The 12,120-nt window shown below is 53.4% G+C and overlaps 1 protein-coding gene across 4 annotated transcripts in view; it reads right to left on the bottom strand.

The window, feature by feature from the left end:
• ACSBG1 (acyl-CoA synthetase bubblegum family member 1) overlaps positions 1-12,120 on the bottom strand; it is a 68,960-nt gene that overhangs the window by 34,878 nt on the left and 21,962 nt on the right. For 3 of the 4 annotated variants that reach the window (XM_044933313.2, XM_044933314.2, XM_044933315.2), the window contains exons 2-3: positions 6,617-6,715; positions 5,236-5,336 (exon numbers count right to left, since the gene is read on the bottom strand). In XM_044933313.2, coding sequence (XP_044789248.2) covers positions 5,236-5,336; positions 6,617-6,715 — 200 coding nt within the window. The remainder of the gene's footprint in view (positions 1-5,235; positions 5,337-6,616; positions 6,716-12,120) is intronic. The other variant, XM_006073292.4, reaches the window with a different exon arrangement.

Here is a 12,120-nt window from a genome sequence, read left to right as displayed (position 1 = left end):
GAGATGTCAGAAATCAGAATGGGCTGCCAGGCCCTTATAGTTGTCCCCATCTCCTTGCCTTGACACTCAACAGGGGCATAGGTCTGCCCTGTGCCCGGCCAAGCTCACTACTCTCATCATAGCCAAAACATGGCCAGGATCCAATCAAGGTCCCTGTCACCCAGTTAGGCACCCAAGAGCCAAACCAGACCTAATTCTAGAAGGCAACCAACAGTTAGACCAACAGTCTTAAGCACACATTCAGAGAGTGTCCGCTGAGTCTTGGGGTGGGCTTTCCCAAGGCCCAGATTGCACTTTGTACTGCCTTCCTCCTCCTCCTCTCTCCCCCTCCCTCCCTCCCTCTCATGTTTCCCCAACTCCTCTTGGCCTGACCCGTCCTGTATCTTATCAATCGCCCTTTATGCTGAGGGTGACTGAGCAGGCAGGGAGCTGTGTTCTCTGGAGCTCTGGAACAAAGGCTTCTAAACAGCAGAGAAAGCCACTCCTAATTCACTGGGAAAGGCCGAAACAGGAGAGCAAGAGTGGAGAGGAGAAATCCGGAGTGTTTTCTGCAACCTGTGGGAAAGGCCTTAGAATGAAGCAGATTAAGCAGAAGGAGGGAGACTCTGATCCTGGATCAACCCATGTTGTTCCCCAGCCAGGACAGACCTCCCTTCAGGGTACCGGATCCCACAGCCTCTGCTGCAAAGGCCCGTCTGGTGACAAGCACCAGGAGGATGCCCCTTCACACAGGGACCCTCTGCTAAGAGTCTTTGGAACCCCTTTACCCCTGCCAGACACTTTGGGGATATATAAGGCAAAGAGGCCATGGTGGCTTCAGGACCTGGCAAGAGATTAAAGTCAAGGCCTGCCCAGGCCACGGCAGTGTATCCAGCCTCAGGCACACCTATAATTGGCAGAACTGGACATTTTCATTAAGGTAAGTTTTCCGCAAGTATCCCCAGAGGCTCTGCTTTTTTAGACTGTTAAGGTTAAGATTACCACGTGTTCCCATTTCCTCTGACCTCTGCAAAGTCCTTCTTACCTTCCCCTACACTCGCTTCAGGCTGAAATGAGAGCAGATCTTCTACCTCACACTGTCTCCAGGACCCCTCCCTGCCCTAACCACAGGCTCTGAGCTCCCTGAGCTCTTTCCAGCAGAAACACTATGTCTGCCCTTGAAACGTGTGGGAGGGTAGCAGCGTGGGACACAGAGAGGCCTGGAAACCAAGCTGGGCTGAGTTCCCAGCCTCCTGACCTCCAGCTCAAAGCTCCCCTGTGGATGTGAGAATCGCCTAGGGAGAGTGGGTGTGGGGAATAGGGCTGACCAGCACTTCTGCCAGCCCCATCCCCAGCAGCTGCTCCCCCTGGACACCCTCCCCTCTCTGTGGTCTTGACATTGCATTGCTCCAGCTGGGGTTCCTGCTCAGCTTAGAAAGGGCTAGGAAAAAATGTATGTCTAGCTTCGGCACAAGGCTGCCTTTGTATGGAGGTCAGATCCCTGCAGCTCTGCAGCCTGACACAGTGGGGCTGTTCCCGGGAGAACAGCCATCTGGGCTGCTCAAAGCCCAGCCTGGGGAGCACAGCTCAAGGACCCGCCAGCTCCTTAGGAACTTGAGGAGACTCAGGTGAACACTGAATCCTGCAGGCAAGGTTCCAAGAGCTCCCCAGAGAGGCTGCAGCTCCGCAGTTAGGAGACAGGGGCTGGCCAGGGTGTGCAGGAGGGGAAGGGACCCCACCTAAACAGTTCCAAAGAGGGGTGTGCCAGTTCCGACTTTCACATCTTCCTAGCTGTGTGACTCTGAGAAGAATCATGGAACCTCTCTGAGCTCAGTTTCCTCTACCAAATGAGATTGATAGACGTGCCTACTCTACTGCTGCCATGAAGAGAAGATGAAAGAATGCAAGTCAGTCCCTTAGCACAGAGCCTGTGCTAAGTGGCTTCAGTCGTGTCCGACTCTTTGTGAGTCTGTGTACCATAGCCCGTCAGGCTCCTCTGTCCATGGGATTCTCCAGGCAAGAATACTGGAGTGGGTTGCCATTCTGGTCTCCAGGGGAACTTCCCAACCCAGGGCTTGAACCTGAATCTCTTAGTCTCCTGCTTTGATAGGTGAGTTCTTTACCATTAGCGCCACCCAGGAAGCCCAGCACCGAGCCTAGCAAAAACTGCTCTTATTAAGGGGGCAGATGTGTGGGGATTTAACCCATCTCATAATCCCGTGAAACCTTCTCCCTAACAGTCTTTGGTGCAGATGGTTGCTTTCTCTCAGTTTTATGGAAATGGCAGTTTTGAGGCCCCTCCCCATGCGTGGCTGCTCCAATATCCTCTTCCACACAAGGCCGGGCTCTTGGAGCCTCTGGGGAATTGTGAAACTAAGACCCAGGGCCAGACTGGCACCCAGTGGGCACTCAAACCGTGGTGAATCTGGATCTTAGTGCAGCTGCATTCCAGAGCCTCCCCCTCCACACTTCAAAACCCTGGAGGCTGCACGAGATGGAAATGGGCAAAGCATGACCCACGGGCCAGGCTTGTGGGAGTCAATGAGGCCGGCTTGGCACTGACCTCGGACCCTGTGCCTGGGGTCCCTTGGGCAACTGTGCTGAGAAACCGCCTCAGTCCCTCCCAGATTGTCCCTGTCTCCTAATCCCCAGCTCTAGATGCTAAACTCCCAAGGGCAGACCACTCAGCTCAGGCCTAGGCCTAAGGGGAGTTTAAAAGTCTGAGACCAGTTAGAAATTGTCCTCATCCAGGAAGTCCACCCTGATCACCCAATTCCTAGATAGCACGCCTTCCTTCTTCAGCCTCAGTGTGTCCTTCGCCCAGAGCCTGTCTGCCCTCAGACTAGGAGTTCCTGGAGGCAGGAAAGAAACTTGTCCATCTCAGTATCCCCAGCAGCCTAGCCCTGCACAAAGGATGGGGAGTCCAGATGCACCCGCCAGCCTGGCTGTCCCCACAGCTTTTGGAAGTCCTGGCAAATCTGAATGGCCTTACTGCCTCCCCTACAGTTGCCTACTCCTTCCCCACCCCTCCATTAAAGCTGGTAACTTGCCCCCACCTCACTCTGGCCTGGGCCCTGGCTGTCAGCCCTCACTGATGGGACCCTCTTTGGGATTCCCTACCCACCTGTTTGAAATCTGCTTAGTCTCTGCCCTACTGCTGCAGGGCTGCCAGGTACTAACTCAGGTTAAGCAATTACGCCCAACGGGGTTGGAGATTACTCCTTTTTCCTTGGAAACACTCCAGACACCGAATGCTCTGAGGACACCGAGCTTGCACCACTTTAGCTCCCTTCCTGCCCTTCAAGTTGCAAAACACCAAAGCCATCACCCACAGCCAAGACTTCTGAGCTCTAGGGCTTTGCTGTGTGCATTCCCCAGGTGCTGACGGCTGCTGTGTGAGCACTGCAGAGACAGAATTATCTAGTCAGGAAAGCAAGCCTGAGCAAGCCAATGGGACCTGCCAGAGGTGAGACACAGCAACAGAACAAGTCAGCTAGCTGCCCTGAATCCCAGGATGAGATGCTGGAGTTGCTTGGGCCCAGCTGGCCCCTCTCCTGGGCTCTCTTGGTGCCTTTCGAATGCTTCCCCTCAAAAATCAGTCAATCTGGGGCCTCCCTGATGGTCCAGTGACTAAGACTCCACACTCCTACTGCAGGGGCCCCGGGTTCAATCCCTGGTTGGGGAATTAGATCCCACATGCCACCACTAAGACCCAGAGCAGTCAAATAAAAGAAAGAAAAAAAAAGAAGAAATCAGTCAATCCTTTCCTTGGTCCTAGTCTTTCTTCATCTCTGAGGAAGAGCAGAGAGGCAGAGTCCAGGAAAGTACACATTACAGGCCAGATCCCTGCCAAGGCCACTCCGAGACACCCAGCCTGGGAGAGGGGCAGCTGTGAGCCCCACCAGGGTGAGGGGAGTGGCATTTGGTCTCCAGGACACCAGGCAGCGGGGGAGTTGGGTATCCAGAGCCCTGGGCTGGCATTACCACCTCTTCAGTCTCAGCTTCCTCACCAACAAGGAGCATGGTGATCTGGGCCCAGTTTCTGCCTCCAGTCCATGACAGAGTTTGTGGCAGAGCAGAGAGGTCCTGATTCTGTCCCTGCCCTCACACCAGGCCTGTCCTCTCCCCAGGAAACCCAGGTCAGAAGAAAAGCTGAGGGAAGAGACCTTGGAATAAAGGCCCCAGTCCTCTTCTCCTTCCTCCTGTCCCCAATTCTGGCCTCTTTTTCTGCTCCATTCGGGGACCCTTAGAACTGACCTCCCCAGCCAGTCCCCCTTCAAATGCTACCACCTGCTACCCCTAAACCCACAATCCCTGTCTGAAGACACCAGGCGTACCCACGTTGGAGATCATCCTTCAAAATACTCAACCAGTCCAGACTCTACCACCTAAAAGTCAACTTGCTATCTCCCTGACCAGCTCCCACCCAAACCCCTCTCAGGGACCTACCCCTAAATCTGGATTCTCTGGGGGAATCTGGGAAAGCTCTGAGAAAACCAGCACCTCTGAGGGATCTCATCCCCGGGCAGCTGACACAGACCAGAGACATGATGGCAACAATGGACCGTCCCAAGGACATCTCAGAACCGGGGAGGCGGTGACCCGCTCCCCTGGGCACCGGTCACTTCCACTTTTTTTAAACTTCCACTGTTGCTACAATATCGTTGTACAGCCAATAAAAGTGAACAAAAGCCGTGTTGTTACTATCATTTTGATGACTCGCCAGGGTAAATGCCTCCCTCAAGGTGCAATTACCTGGAAGTAAATGTCATTAGAAGAGTACGTGGCCTCCCAAGGCTTCAAAAACAACTCTGCCAGTGACTGCCAGCCAGCCTGCCCCTTGGCCCAGCAAGAAACTGCCTCAACCCACTTGAAAACTCCAAGGCCTTGTTTATCTGGGCCTCCTCTCCTCCTTTACCAACCCCAAGCCGAGATCCCAGGTACCCAACACGTGAGGCCCCAGGTGTCTTTCCATTGCTGACCTCTCTTCTTCCCAAGCTTCCTAAAGAGAAAAACCTTCCTCCCACCACCTTCCATCAAGCTTGGCCCTGATGGCCGTGAAAGGAGAAGGGACGTAGTGGGGTCCCTGGGGACGTGGAGATCAGTATTTCTACCTGGCCTGTCCCCCCAAGTTTTGTCCTGTGGGTCACCTGGGTTGCTTCGTAGGGTTCTGTTAACCCCCTCCAGCACTCCCAGTACAGCTACATCCCTGTCCCGCCCACCCAGTCCTGCCCGGCAGCCTCCCAGCCAGCTCACCTGGAGGATTCAACTGGGCATCTTTCACCTTCTCTGGGGTCGAGAGTTTGAGAGCATGGCTTAGAGGCTCTTTGGAGAGCGTCTGCCCATCAGTCAGGGAGCTGGAGGGGTAAGGGGGAAACAATTGTTAGAAGATAACAGGCTGGCCTGGGCTCCCGATGCCAGCCCAGAATGCGTCGAGCACCCCCGGGGGTGACACTGGCATCGCTGTATCCTAGGGGGCTCGGGGGACAAGACCTTATTATTTGCAGGAGTTAACCTCACCCCCCGGAGAAGGCAACGGCACCCCACTCCAGTCCTCTTGCCTGGAAAATCCCATGGATGGAGGAGCCTGGGAGGCTGTAGTCCATGGGGTCACTAAGAGTCGGACACGACTGAGCGATTTCCCTTTCACTTTTCACTTTGCTGCATTGGAGAAGGAAATGGCAACCCACTCCAATGTTCTTGCCTGGAGAATCCCAGGGACGGGGGAGCCTGGTGGGCTGCCGTCTCTGGGGTCGCACAGAGTCAGACACGACTGAGGCGACTTAGCAGCAGTAGCAGCAGCAGCAACCTCACCCCCATGCCATGCTTTCCCTTCAGTTTCTAAGGGCTCAGTAGAAAGAAAAATCAAGCCCTGCTCTATTCTAATTTGCTGTGTGACTCTGGGAAAGCACATGACTCTCTCTGGGCTCAGTGTCCCCATCTGGACAAGGAAAGGCTTGGAGTCCAGCTTACAAGGTTTGAGGATTGGGAGGTGCCTCCAAGTTCCTCACTCCCATACCCACCAGCCCTCAGGCACTGAGAGCAGCCGTTCTTAGAAGCTCATGCAGAGCTGATGACATTCCTACAGCTCTCATGGCTCCTAAGCTGGTCCCCAAATGAGGCCCTCTTCCCAGTGGTGTCTGTGAAGGTGCCCTGTATCCATTCCCTGATGGAGAGGAGAGGCATGAGACCAGGGAAACCTGGGGCTCTTGCCATTTGTCTTCACTCCTGGTCTAGATCCCCTTGCCTTCAAGGCTTGGTGGCCCTGCACAATGAATCATCTTCTTGTCAACACAGCCCACGGGGTTATTGGGCCTCTGCTATATACTCAGCCTCAATGCTCTTCCGCATGATTCCTCCTCGAAGGAATCTGGCCAGACCTCAACCTTCTGGGTGGATGAGCAGATGGGGTTCAGTATTCACCTCAGGGTCAAACAAGGCTATGGTGTTACTCAACTCTGGGGACTCGTGTCACAGTGATAGACTATATAAAAAGAGCCTGGAGTTGTGCAGTGTGTAACCTGTGCAGCTGGTCGTGGCAGCCCTGAGGCAGGACCCTGGCTTCAGAGTCCCACCTGTCTGTCAGGGTGGAACTGGTCCCATCCCTGCCCAGTTCCCAGGCACCTGGCTCAGTTACCTGCTTTTCACATTCGCTCTTACTTCTTGCTGGTACCGCAGGTTCAAACTGAGTTTGCGAACACACTCAGGCCCACCTGGCGGTAGTCTGTTTAAGAACCTGAGATAGATTTGAAAGCAAAAGACATCATGAGGTTTTGAAAGGGGGAGGGTGAGGAGGAGGGAGATAAGGAGCGGGGTGCCAGGCTGGTCCCCTTCTTGGGAACTTTGTGAGCAAGGCTGGGCCACAAGGCTGGAGCAGCCCTTCTGTTGCTATGGTAACCTGCTCCAAGAGGCTGCCAGAAGGACTGAAAAGTGTGCTTCTGGGATGAGGCCTGTTGTGCCAGCAGAGGGAAACAGAGGCTTCTGAAAACCGTAGGACGTGTCCTGTGACTTTGGATCATTGGTCACTGCCACTACTCTCTTGGGTCATTGAGTAAAAGCTGCTTCCACTTTGGGGCGAAGAAGACTGTGATGTCACCAAATGACCCCTGAGCTCTGGGCTCAGGCAATTACAGGGCAAGCTGGGGCACACACACCCAACTAGGCTGAGGGTCCCACACGGAGAGCCTGGGAGTGGAGGATGGTATCCCGTGAACTCGGTACAACATCCATGCTCTATCTTGGTCCCTGCCCTCAAAAGATAGGGCTGCCTGCTTAAAGTGATCAACTTTTGAAATCACCCGCTGGGTAGCCACCCCCAAATTGGCCAAGGCCATCGTTGGCTATAATCTCCCACCATCTTAACTGCTGCCTCACAAAAATCCCCACCATCAAAAGGTACAGGCGGCGTTTCTGCCACCTAATCAAATTTGCATAAACCAGTTCTGGTTTTAAAATAGCTTAACAAACAGTAAATGAAGGGACACCTCAGGAAGCCAAGGGCCCAGCCTAACCATCAGATTGGAACCTCCTTCAGACTATGGGGAGGAGAGACAGTAGGAAGCAACTTCCTGTGGGGCCTTCTGGGAAGCGTCTGCCCCCGCCCCCGCCACCGCAGCAGCGCCTCTTGTGACCCAGTCGCCTTTGCTGTCCTCTCCTCTCCCGTGTCCTGCGCTGTCCCTCCCTCAAGAAGAGGGTGGATCCTGTCCCCCTGCCTGTACTTGGTGGGACGAGAACCCCTTGAGGATGGCCCACAGAGGGTCTTACTCAGCCCTCTATGGGCCTGAAGAGTATTGCATGCTTAAGACAAGGCCAGGAGAAGGCCATGGCACCCCACTCCAGTCCTCTTGCCTGGAAAATCCCATGGATGGAGGAGCCTGGTGGACCGCAGTCCATGGAGTCACTAAGAGTCAGACACGACTGAGCGACTTCACTTTCACTTTTCACTTCCATGCACTGGAGAAGGAAATGGCAACCCACTCCAGTGTTCTTGCCTGGAGAATCCCAGGGACGGGGAGCCTGGTAGGCTGCCGTCTATGGGGTCGCACAGAGTCAGACATGACTGAAGCGACTTAGCAGCAGCAAGACAAGGCCAAGATCTAATTATCCAAATGAGTAAAGAGTACTCTGCCCCTTGGCTCAAACCTTCAAGATTTAGTCCCCTTAAGAGGAGGGCATCCTTGTCCATCGACTGAAACAGAATGTGCTGAACCTTCCTATGACTTTTTTCTGCTCACCCAGGGCCATGCTAGTAACAAAATCTACCGGTTTGGCTTGTGACACAGAAGTGAGTCAAACTGCAGGGCGTGGAGGGCCACCTGTCCTCTCCTGAGGTGGCTGCTGCCTCACGTGTCGCTGCTGGCCATGCTTGTCTTTAGTCTTTAATCCTCGCCTGCATCACCAGTGGCCGCTTCGTGCCCCTGTCACTGTGCTAGCCTCCAGTGACTCACCTCCCTCCTGCTCTGCGGGCTTTTTCCGGTAGCAGACTAGTAAATAAAATAGCCAAGCTTGTTAGAATTGTGAAGTCAGAGGAGATGGCTTCCAAAGTGGAATTTATGTTTTCCTCAAAGAAAAGAGATATGGGGAGAAATCCCTTCTGTTTTGACTCCTCAAGAGCAATCTGGGCCCCTTCTGATTCTTGCTGCTGTTCCAGAAATCACAAGTGGCTGGCAAATCATTGTGACAGGGGAAGTGTGAATATTATATAGTCAACCCATGGAGCCTGTCAAAGGTGAGGAACACAGTATTCCCTCGACTACGCCTGGAACATGGCACTCCAGAACTTAGCTCAGTGTCACAGGAGAAAGTTCCTAAGTAGCAGAATGACAGTGACGATGAGAGAACGGCCCAAGGGGACTGACTTGCCTCTGCGTTTCCATTCCTAGGAGAAAGAGGAAAATCCGATGAGGACGCTAAAGTGGTGTTGGTGGTAAAGAGCTCACCTACCAATGCAGGAAACATAAGAGATTTGGGTTCAATCCCTGATTCGGAAAGATCCCCTGGAGGAGGGGCCCAGCAACCCACTCCAATATTCTTGCCTGGAGAATTCCATGGACAGAGGAGCCTGGTGGGCTATGGGCCATGTGGTCGCAAAGTCGGACGTGACTGAAGCGACTTAGCACAAGAATGCAAACTGTTCTCAGCCCCGGCTCACACACACGACCTGTGAGCATCCTGCCTTACTCACTTTCACAGAAGCAAGAACTCCTTCAGCATCTGCCCAATAGTAGCATGGGGAGCAAGAAGCACTTCGAGGGCACGTACGAGCAGGTATATTGTGCGGTGTGGGGGGTAAGCAGAGGCGTCTGGGAGGGCTTGCACTCTCCTTTCCCTGAACTGGCTCTCCTTTCTCCTCCTAACTTTCCAGAAGATCTGATGGGAATCATTTAAAAACAAAGCCTGCCAATAGCTTCCTTCAGCTCCTCTTTCAGGAAGCCCTTCTGGATGATCCCCAACACCCTCTCACCCTTGTAGCCCTCAAACACGCAGGTTTGGGCTTTGAAGGCCACCTGTAGCTTGGGAAGCTTCTTGAGAGTAGGGGTCATGCCTGATTCAACCCTGTCCTCTGGCCCTAAGTGCTCAGTAAATGTTGGTTGGATCTAATCCTTCTCAAGTCGTCACTATGTGTGTGACATTTAAGTCAAGGGGAGCCTTCATTTTCCATGTGAACCCCTCATGGATGGAGATCCAGTTCCTATTTATTTCTGTTGCCCTTTCTTCCCATTCAGCACTCTGCCCTGTATGCAGTAAGTACTCCATAAATGCTTTCTTGAAACAATAGAGCACTCAGATTTACCAGAGTTGGCCTGCCTGGGTTTAAGTCACTTTACTTGCTGTACAACCTTTGGCAAGTCATGTACCTCTCTGAGCCTCTAGTTGTCTGCCTAAATCCCATGGCTATTGTGAGGATAACAGGATACATGTAGTGCTTAGGCTATCACAAATCTTTTGGTGAATAAGTAGGAGGAAATTCTTTTTTGAGATTAGGAGGGTTACTAAATAGGGTGAAAAGTCCCAATCCAAGTCTGGGTGTCCAGGTACCCTGCCAAGCCCAAGAACTCTCCTTTCTGGAAGGCAGTGTGGGAGCCAGGAGGTGGGAGGGGGTAGGATCCTTGTTCCTTACACGGTCCTCAGGATAGAGCTGGCAGACCTGAGCAGGAGTGCCTCTGGCATTGTCCCCGAGAGGTGGCCACACCCTGCAAGCTCACCCCGGAGAGAACGAGAACCTCAGAGAGCCTGTTCAGGCGTCCCCTGGGAGAGCCGCATCAGCCCCAGAGAGGCCCAGCACCACCAAAGCGCCCTGCAATAGAGACACAGAGTGAGTCACCCTGTGCCTGGCCAGGTCTGGGGCGACTGCCCTCCTTCCAGGGCATACCTCACTGGTTCCCGGCCTCGGTACCTGTCTGTAATTCACCATCACCTAAGCCCACATGCTCTGATCACATTGGGAACAACACAGCCTCGCAGCAGGTGGCTGCCTTGGGCCCCCGGGCCAATCAATTACCAGGATGAGCAAATACATCAGATTCCCGGCCTCCTGACTCCTGTCCACTATGAGTAAACCCCTACCACCACCACCACCACCACCACCACTCTTTCCCATCCCCTTCTTGTTCTGGTTCTCATCTCTCTCTGTCCTAGGGGCAAAGGGAGAACCTGTCTTCTACGTGCTGCAGGGTATTTTCAATCGAAGGCATTGTCCAAATACTTCCCCAAATCCTAAAACCTCCTGAGTAGGGAGGGGAGCTGTGCCTCCTTCTGATCCCATGGTCCTGGGCACACAGACACAGCTGCACAGCTGGAGCTCTTGACGGCGGTGGCTTCCTACTGGCTTCCCTGCTGTCCCGCACAGCAGACCCCACACTCCATACTGCTCTTTAGTTGGCCTGACCTGCCTGTCTCATCTCAAAGATAAGGCTCCCCTGGCATCTCTCTTGCGATCCCTGATTCCCAGCCGGAAGACCCCCATCGAGGACTTACAGTGATGGACTCTGCACGTCCAGGGAGGATCTGGCTGCCACAGGGTGTTCACCTTCCTCCTTGGGGCGGGTAGGCACAGGGCACAGCATTCGCTGTGCTCCTTCAGCTAAGGCATCGTAGGTGTGGGAGCCAGTGCTTCAGGGTCCCTGGTCCCAGGTAATGAGGCAGTGGGGCTGGGCGGGAGTGGGGACCCGCCCCAGTCTGCCCTGGCACTGTCGGTGAGGTGTGGCCACAGATACCTCTGACCTACCTGGCACAGGTCCTTGCTGCCCACCTGTGAGGCTTAAATAAAGAGGGGCGGGAGGCGAGGGAGGGGCCTGCCGATGCCAGTGGGTGTGTTGTCTGTCATCCTTGGCAGAGACGCAGGAAGACACTGTTCCTGCTGCAGGGCTTTCTGCCTGGAGCTGGTGCTGGGCCCCAGGGGTTAGGCAGGCAACCTGAACTTTTTTTCCTTTGCTTTTCCAAACTTTTCTTTACTAAATACACGGATTGCGCCTAGTGTTTTATGTGTGTTGGCTCTTCACGTCTTCCAACAGCCCAATGTGGATCAATGGTGCCATTTCCCAGGTGAGGGGACAGAGGTCCAGAGAACTTTATTTTATTTTTTTCTCCTTCCTCTTTTATCCCCCCCTTTTTTAAATTGGAGGATAATTGCTTTCCAGTGTTGTGTTGGTTTCTGCTGCATAGCAATGTGAATCAGTCATAATTATATATATACACACACATAATTGTATATATATACATGGACTTCTCTTGTGGCTCAGCTGGTAAAGAATCCACCTGTAATGTGGGAGACCTGGGTTCAATCCCTGGGTTAGGAAGATCCCTTGGATAAGGGAAAGGTTACATATATCCCCTTCCTCTTAAACCTCCCTCCTACCTCCCATCCTACCCCTCTAAGTCATCACAGAGCACCAGGCTGGGCTCCTTTGTTATACAGCAACTTCCCACCAGCCATATATTTTACAAATGATGGTGTATATGTCAATGCTACTTGAGAGCTTTAGACATGTTCGATGTCCTGCCCAGCAAGAGGCAGAGATGTCATTTGAAATCCAGCTTTCCATAACTGACTTTGAAACCAGGACACCATGTAAGCTGGATTTGACCATTATTTGCATCATAAACCTCGGCTGACGGCTCCACCTCACATTGCCTCTAGAG

This window comes from Bubalus bubalis, chromosome 20 (assembly GCF_019923935.1).
Source record: "Bubalus bubalis isolate 160015118507 breed Murrah chromosome 20, NDDB_SH_1, whole genome shotgun sequence".
In the NCBI taxonomy this organism is placed as follows: Eukaryota; Metazoa; Chordata; class Mammalia; order Artiodactyla; family Bovidae; genus Bubalus; species Bubalus bubalis.
The sequence above is the reverse complement of the archived record's forward strand: the minus strand, read 5'-3'. Positions and strand labels throughout refer to the sequence as shown.